The sequence below is a fragment of the Penaeus monodon genome, chromosome 6 (assembly GCF_015228065.2).
Source record: "Penaeus monodon isolate SGIC_2016 chromosome 6, NSTDA_Pmon_1, whole genome shotgun sequence".
Taxonomy (NCBI): Eukaryota; Metazoa; Arthropoda; class Malacostraca; order Decapoda; family Penaeidae; genus Penaeus; species Penaeus monodon.
The window spans coordinates 20,036,984-20,045,520 of record NC_051391.1 but is presented as its reverse complement, the minus strand read 5'-3'; the positions used below and the strand labels follow the sequence as shown (position 1 = coordinate 20,045,520).

The 8,537-nt window shown below is 55.5% G+C and overlaps 1 protein-coding gene across 1 annotated transcript; it reads left to right on the top strand.

Annotated features, from left to right (window-relative positions):
* Positions 1 to 2,776: 2,776 nt before the first annotated feature.
* LOC119574329 (protein tiptop-like) lies at positions 2,777 to 6,058 on the top strand. Its single transcript, XM_037921522.1, has 2 exons — positions 2,777 to 2,851; positions 2,994 to 6,058. Exons 1-2 carry the CDS (start codon positions 2,796 to 2,798, stop codon positions 5,992 to 5,994), a joined length of 3,057 nt encoding a protein of 1,018 aa, XP_037777450.1. The 5' UTR covers positions 2,777 to 2,795; the 3' UTR covers positions 5,995 to 6,058.
* The last annotated feature ends 2,479 nt before the right edge of the window (positions 6,059 to 8,537 follow it).

Genomic DNA, 8,537 nt, shown 5'->3' with positions numbered 1-8,537 from the left:
TTGTGGCCATTAATAATACTGATAATAGGATAATTATCGCGTGTGGTAAAGCTCCACTTTGTTTCAGCTGGACGAGGCTCACGCCGCCTCCGCCGCCGCCAGGCCTCGCTGGCTCGGGGGACGCGCCAGCCGGACGCTCCTTGCGGCTCGCGATCGCTGCGCCCTTCGCCGCTTCGACGGCGGGGCGGCGCCGCGGCAGTCGTTCGCTCTCACGTCATAGGAAATCAATGGTCATATGTGTGTGTGTGTGCGTGTGTGCGTGTGTGTGTGCGTGTGTGTGTGTGTGCGTGTGTGTGTGTGTTTGTGTGTATGTATGTGTATGTGTGTGTGTGTGTGTCTGTGTGTTTGTGTGTGTGTGTGTGTATGTATGTATGTATGTAATGTATATACATATTATTATGTATATAATATATATATATATATATATATATATATATATATATATATATATATATATATATATATATATATATACAGCTTTGATAATATAATTTGCATATCAGTTGTTTGTGGGCTTTTTCCAGAAGTGATATATCACGCATTATGCATCTTGTCCCCTGATAATACGTCATATGCCAGGCCGGCCACCTGCCAGGCTGTCCACCTGCCAGGCTGTCAAGGGTTCTCTCGGCCCTGGTGACCCGCGCCTTGGTACGCCCACACCGGGCGCTCCAACCGAGGCTTCCCGCCCGCGCAGCGGACCCCTTTGCACTTCCGCATGGAAGGGAAGCCGAGGTGTCGCTGAGGTCGTCTTGCCAGGTGGGCGTGCGGGGGGCGCCCTGGGAGGCTCGAATGCTGGGGCAGGAGAGCAGCGCGTGCTGAGCCGGGCTGTCGTGTGGCAACACAATGCGAGCCGTCAGCCGCCAGCGGCCCTGTCACACCTGCCCGCCGCCGCCGCCGTCATGTTATTGCAACTGCAGCCGATCCTTTTCTCTGATTTCCCGATTGTGAGGTTATCGTCGACTGAAAGTGATTTAGAGTGGACTCTGATTCCGGTCGGACGCGTGCGCCACAAGGGATGAGGTGCTGACGTTTACATCGGCGCCGCAGGTGGAGCCCCGGCGTCGTCACGAAAGCGGCCCTCGAGACGCGCCGCCACATTTTTATGCTTCCGATTTTATGGAGGTGATCACTCTGATAGCAGAGTAATATTCCACCCGCAGTATGATCCAATATTCAAATACTATGCGGCAAATGTCAGCAGTCAGCGTGGGCTCGTAAATCGTGTCGAGCTCCGCTGACATACTGGTGACTGCCACCCCCTCCCCCCACCTTGTTACCCTGAGTCCCACTGCTTACCAATGGACGTCTGTGTGGCGGCGGACGCTGCTTGTTGTTCTTGCCTGTCTGCCAATTTCGTTTTATCATTTATACGCCGGTAATCAGTCTGCATGGCGGTCCGGAAAACAATGTGTTTGCGTATTCATAGCCATTTCGAAATACATTGCTTTAAGTCATTAAACCGCTACACCAGGTTCATCTTACTGCTGTTGAATGACATGAACAGCGCCTGTTTAATTTTCAAAACCTTTTGTGTAATGCGACTGGCTTAAAGTTATGGACACAGACAAAGTTCGTTTCAGTGTAATACAAAACTAATAATGATAATAAAAATTATTGATACATAGATATGTAGATAAATAAGCGATAATTTATCTTACAGATTTCCTTTCCGAATTATGAGGAGCCATCCCTCGTCTGTCGCTCACCGTATTATGAGGAGCCATCCCTCATCTGTCGCAGCCAGAGCGGGCGGCCGCCGTCCTCACACGTCCTTACAAGCGCTGAACCAGGCACCTGTTAGTCTGAACAAAGGCCGCACAAACCCGATTAACTTACCATAGAGAAGCGTAATGTAAGAAACGTGGAAGCAGGCGGAGACCAAGTCAACTTTTGTTACGTAGAGAATTGGCTGTCATGCGGCACAAGAGAGCCGCTGTGACGGCTTAAGAGACAATGTTATGGAGGAAACAACGTTAATTAGCGGAGCATAAGAGAGAAAGGGTTGGCCGGGCGCCGTTGTTCCTCCGCGTCGTCGCAAAAGGGCGTAGCTTCGAGGCTTTAGTCGCCAGATCGAACGCGTCCCCGCGGGAAAACCCTTCCTTCCTTCCTTCGGATGAAAAGAAAGTCGTCTCAGCTGACGAAGGTGGGGACGAGACCCACCCTTACGTTACGGCATTTTTTCCCCGCCGTTTTTCTGGGTCGACAAAGGGCGACCGGACCACCCTTTGTTGACACAAGGAGCGGTCCTTTCAGGGCTTTATCGGGCTTATTACGGGGATATAGATTAATGACACGGCGAAAAGGAGAGTGTGACCAAGTATTTACGCTAATGAAGGGACGGCGGACCTTCGGTGATCAGGTTAAGGGGCATTGTAGCGAGCCGCGGACTCAGTGTCGTCATTAGAGCTAATTGTTTTTTGGGAGGCGGTGATCCTGTGAAATAGCAGCGCCCTGTGTGGCTGGGCCGCCGCCGTCCCGCGAAGCCGAAGAATGCGGCTGATCACGCCCTTGTTCTCCGGGTTGGGTGCATCTGCATATTGTGTTCCTTGTGAATTTGCATTACAAGATTTTGTTGCTAGCATTATTTACTATCATATAACAATATGCATTGTATTTTTTATTGTTTTACCTATTTTGTTTTGGCGTTATCAGTATTGTTGATCTCTGTCTTGTCAAGTATTAATATTATTTTGTAGTGACACTATGTGCCACTTTCTCAGCGCAGTCGAGGAAGCGAAGATGATCTAACGCAAACGTTTTCCGTTGCAGGGGAAGAAGGCGAGGGGAAGGAGATGCCCGGCGACGGTGAGGAAGGAGAGTCTCCAGGCTCCAGCCCCAGACACTGCAGGTAAGGGCACTTCCAGTTCTATTTTCTTCTCAGCTCTGGTATTTTCATGCAGTATATACTTGAAATTCGCCGTTTTTTACTTCTTTAATACTTCATGTTTTGGATTTACCCCGAGCTAAATGTGCGTTTGAATTGTTTGCAGGGACAGCGGAAGTGTGACGTCTCGCGAGGGGCTGTCTCCCAAGATGTCCCCCCGCCACTCGCCGCGGGAGTCCCTCAACTCCTCGCCAGCTCCCTTCATGTCCCCCCGCGCCACGCCCCCGACGATGCGCCCGATCGTGTCCTCGCCCTCCTTCATGCGAGGATCCGACAACGAGGCCGACATTCTCGACTTCTCCCTCCGGCGCTCGCCCGCCCCCTCCAGGGAGGACCTCCTCAACCTTTCCGTGGGCTCCTCCATGGCTGGCTCGCCGCCCCCCGGCTTCCACCGCCTGGGGGACTCGCCTCTGGATTTGTCGGTGCCCCGAAAGCGTGCAGCAGATGCCCTTCTTGAGGCTGCCCAGGGAAAGATCCATCACGACCTGGCTAAGAATCTTGGGGCCTGGGGCATCCCCCTCCCCCCACACCTGGCCTCAGCCATGGCCCTCAGACCTGATCTAGCATCACTCAAGCCTGAGCTGGCTCTATGGAATGGCAAGCTTAAAGGTGACAGTACTTCCACAAAGCTTCCACCATTCCCCATGGGCGCTCTGCCTCCCACGCCCTCTGAGGCGTCTAGAGCTTTGGAGCGGATGAGTGAGCTGAGCAAGCTCGGCGGCGACAGCGGACTGGACCTTTTCAGAGGCAACCTGAGTGGGAGCTCCGGCCGTGCCACCGCCTGGCAGAGTCACTGGCTCAGCAAGGGCCAAGATGCCACAAAAGACGTGCTCAAGTGTGTTTGGTGCAAGGCTTCCTTCAACACATTAGCAGAGCTCACGACTCACATGAAAGAGGCTAAACACTGCGGGGTGAACCTCCCTCCGCCCATCCCGCCTCCCTCTTCCAGCGCCTCGTCGATTAACACCCACCTCCCGCCCCAGTACACGCCCACCAAGATGCCCTCGTCGAAGCCCCCTTCCTCCTCTTCCTCGGCTGCTTCCGGCTCCTCGTCCTCGAGCGACCTGATGTCGAGCATCAAGGAGACGATGCCGCTGCCGCGCAAGCTGGTGCGCGGCCAGGACGTGTGGCTTGGCAAGGGCGCCGAGCAGACCCGCCAGATCCTCAAGTGCATGTGGTGCGGCCAGAGCTTCAAGTCTCTCGCGGAAATGACACAGCACATGCAGCAAACACAGCACTACACTAACATAATCTCTCAGGAGCAGATCATCTCATGGAAATCCCCCGAGGAAAAATCTAGTAGTCAGAGCCACGTCAACGCTGTGCTTACCTGCAAAGTATGCGACCAGGCATTCTCATCGCTCAAGGAACTCAGCAATCACATGGTGAAAAATGCCCACTACAAGGAGCATATAATGCGTTCCATCACAGAGTCCGGGGCCCGGCGAAGGCAGAGCACACGCGAAAAGCGCAAGAAATCTCTGCCTGTGCGCAAGCTGCTGGAACTCGAGCGCGCACAGCAGGAGCTGCGCACGCAGTCGGACAGCGGAAGGTTTGGGAAGGACCAACCTGGATCCGGACGCATCACATGCGAAAAGTGTGGTGACAAAATTGACACATCTCTGTTCGTGGACCACATCCGTAACTGCGTCGGAGCCTCCAGCCGGGACTTGCTGAAGTCCGCGCTCCTCTCCCCCGACAGCGACTACAGCAACAAACTCGACTCCGCTCCGGAGACTGATAGCGAAGGCAAGAAGACGCCGGAGAAAACCCCTCGCGACAGCCCCAGGGAAAAGGACTTCGACAAGCCCAAGGGACGCGGGGACTCCGAGTCGCCTTCGGTATTAAATGCGCTCGAAAAATTGATCGAAAAAAGTTTTGATTCTGGCAAGGCAAAACCTGGAGCTGGACCTCTGGGATCAAGCATTCTCCGCCGGCTTGGCATCGACGAAAGCGTCGACTACTCCAAGCCGCTGATGGACCCTCAGCTGGTCGGCATGTACGCCACGTTCTCCCGCCTGCACGGTGGCCCGCCGCTCGGAGCTGGTGCTCCCTCTACCTTTAATCTACCACCTTCCTTCGGCTCGGGCGACAGAGGCACGGGTGTGCGAGGCATCGGCGACTCCATGATGAGCCCAAGCGCAGACTCTGATACTCGTGACACATTCCCGCGGTCACCCTCACGGCCTGGGTCACGACCAGGCTCGCGCCCTGCCTCCGCAGGATCCATAACCCGGGACGGCAGTGCAAGCGAGCGCTCTTTGGAAATGCTGCGGCTCGATAGCAACCAGGCCGCCACGCCCGAGGAGCTCGCCCCCACGGAGAACGGCGCCGACCACTCCGACAATGAGCAGGAGAGCCTCTGCGGCCGGGAGGAGGTCAAGCAGGAGCCTATCGAGACCAACGGCGAAATCAGCGACCGCGAGTCCGTCACGGCCAGGGAGGAGGTGAGAGTGAAGGAGGAAATACGGGTGAAAGAGGAATTCAAGTTAAAGGAGGAAGGTGATGACGAGGAGGATAACGAATCTCCTGAGGCGGGTCGTGAGTCTCCTTCAGGTAGACTCATGGGGTCGCCAGCAGGCTGTAGCAGCAGGTCTGGCACTCCCCACTCAGAGACCAGCGTGGGGAGGTCCGGGTCTGGCCTCGGAGCCTCGGGGCTTGGAGGCCTCTCCGCCCTGCTCGGAGGCGGCGGCGAAGGCTCGTCTTCGCACCCTTTGGCGGCCCTGCAGAAGCTGTGCGACAAGACCGAGACGCAGCCGCGGCCGCCCCCGGTGAGCGGGGCGTCGACAGGGCCCCAGACGAACCCTGGCGCCATCCTGGCCTTTTCCTGGGCATGCAATGACGCCGTCACAGCTGACAGCATCATGAAATGTGCTTTCTGTGACACGCCCTTCATCAGCAAGGGCGCCTACCGACACCACCTGTCGAAGATGCATTTCGTGAAGGACGGCGCCATGCCCGAAAACGCCGGCGGCAAGACGAGCAACACGAAGCCGCCCTCGAGCGGGAGCAAGGCGGCCACGCCCCCCGCGCCCCCCGTGGATGACTCGCCTCACTCCAAGTTCCTCAAGTACACGGAGCTGGCCAAGCAGCTCTCCAGCAAGTAGTGTCGGCCGCCGCCCTGGGGTGGCCGCCCCTCCCCCCACTCCCCCACCCGCGCCCGCCAAAGACCCCCCGCCCCCGCCCGCCCGTGAACAGCGCGGCGTGGCTCGTGTGTACAGTGTAACTATTTATCCTTCGTGAGAGCTTGGTGGCCCCTTTAGTCTTGTGATACCTGGCAGGCCGAGGCAGGGGCGGCCGGGGTCCTCTCATATCACCCGCCGCCCGGGACCGTCACTACCGGCGGGCGCTGCTCCCGTCCCCGCCCGCAGGAAAGACACGTGCCAACAATCAAAACAACCCGCAGAGTACAAAGTGTGTGTTGTGGGCGGGCTGGGTTGTGGCCACGCCCGTAGTAGCGAGGGAGCCCGCGTCCACTGCTGGCCCTGGCACTCGAGGTGTCAGGGGCCTGCAGGCGGCTGCGGAGAGGGCGCGGCGCCCCCATGCCCCGGTGCGCCCCCGCCTCACGCTGTGTATCCTCACGCCCAAGGCAATATGATTGTCGCGGGCCGTCGCAAACTCTTAATCGCTCACACTTGCTGTCACTTTTTCACATAGTTATTAATATATAGACATGATAAGATTAAGCTGACAAGGCAATGATCAAATTGATTGTTGATAATCATTTGGAAAACATCAGTGATATATCAATATCATCCTTTTTACAATATGCTGTCTTTGACTTGCTGAAAGTGATCTCAATGCTTTTTATTCCTAGTGTAAAGGTACGCCAGACCAACAGACAGACCGTTGAGGCTTGGTACCCCCCCCCCCCTGGCCTGCAGCCTCACGTGAGCAGCGTTGTCACTGCCACCATCACTAACCCGACCTCCCAGTACCTCCAATCTGGCCTCGCCTCTCGCAACCTCCAGTGTGGCCTGTCACTAGCACTTGCACCGCCAGCATGGCCTCCTAACATCACCAACAGCTTCACCTTGCTGCACTAGCCTGGCCGCCACTACCATTACCACCACTACACCACCACCTCCACTGTAAGGCCATGCCACACACACCCTTCCCTGCCCGCCCCTTCCCCCGCCCCCTGTGACGTCTAAGACCTCATAGAAAGAGCCATGACATCCCGAACTCCAGCCTAAGGCACTCGTCCCCCCCCCCTCTGAGTTCCATCTTTCGCTATACAGTATTACCAAAAGGAGTAGCTAGTTAAGTGTCACCATTCCCTGCCACCTCGTAAGTAGACAGTATTAGTCCACCTTAGAACTCTAGCTTTGTTTTCGTCCGTGAGTGTGCCGGGCTTACGTCGACGAAGCCGCGCTGGCTTCGCCGTCTGCTCGGCCGCCCCGCCCCCGCTCCGCCAGGGCGCCAGATAATTCATCCCTAATGAGATGCCGCCTATCTGAAATGAGCTTCACGATTCGAGGCGCGAACCCGGCGGTTTCAAAGGCAAGCCAGCCAGATATGTTTCACATCAATCATGTGCGAGTGCTGATCGCGGGAGTCCATCATCCGCGCGGCTCAACTGCACACGCCTCGACGAGGCCGGCTGCGCGCGCTCGCATGATGCACGGGAGGCGCCAGCCGTTTTCGTTAGCATTTAATTGTCTCGTTACACATAGAGAGGGTGAGAGGAGATACATATACGAACATCCATACATAGATATATATGTGTGTGTGTATGTATGTATGTATGTATGTATATGTATATGTATATGTATACACATGCATATATACACATACATACATGCATGCATATGTACACACACACACACACACACACACACACACACACACACACACACACACACACACACACACACACACACACACACAACACACACACACACACACACACACACACACACACACACAAAACGCACGCACAGAATATCCGTAAATGTAATATTATTTCCGTTGGAATTGATAAATAACCACATCGTCAGTGACATGTGCGATAACGGCTTTTGATTATTCGGTGTAATATCTAATTGCGCGGCAGTTAATCGCGGGCCACCTTAGGCCCTCCATGCAACCGGCCAAAGAGCACTGGAACGGCTGGCGAGTGCGCGATCGCCGAGCTTTATCCTATGACATACGATCCTCAGAGTGGCGGAGGCACGATAATACTGCGACGCGCTGATCACAATCACATCTCGCGGATGAAGCGTGTCCGTGGGTTGCTAAGGCGGTGCCGGCGGGGCTAATTTTAGAATGATACATGCTGCCAGCAATACAAAGGGCGGAGGAGTAAGCCAGTGCACACTCGTCAAGCCCTTCGCATCCCGTGGTAATCAGGGGTTGTCAAGCGTGATTTAGCAGCGGGCTGGAGTTACAAGACGCGCAGCCGTGCGTAGTGAGACGTCCGAGGCCCTTGCGAGACTCTTGCTCCTTAACTCAAGCATGCTGTCCTTTCCAGACATTTGCAACATTCCTTTCAACCACAAGCCTGGTCCTAAACCCCGCCCCTTCCACCGTATGGCATCCTACCTCAAGCCACCAGCGACCCAACTCAACACATCCCTCTCATACCCCCTGACAACACCCGTGCGTGTGAGAGCGAAGCGAAGCTTTCTCGATCCCTGTTGCAGTGACG

What these genes read in the sequence shown, in the direction of transcription:
- LOC119574329 (XM_037921522.1), top strand. Translation starts at nt 2,796, where the DNA reads ATGCCCGGCGACGGTGAGGAAGGAGAGTCTCCAGGCTCCAGCCCCAGA. An exon ending in TCCAGCCCCAGACACTGCAG is followed by an intron (nt 2,852 to 2,993) that starts GTAAGGGCACTT and finishes AATTGTTTGCAG; the next exon opens with GGACAGCGGAAGTGTGACGT.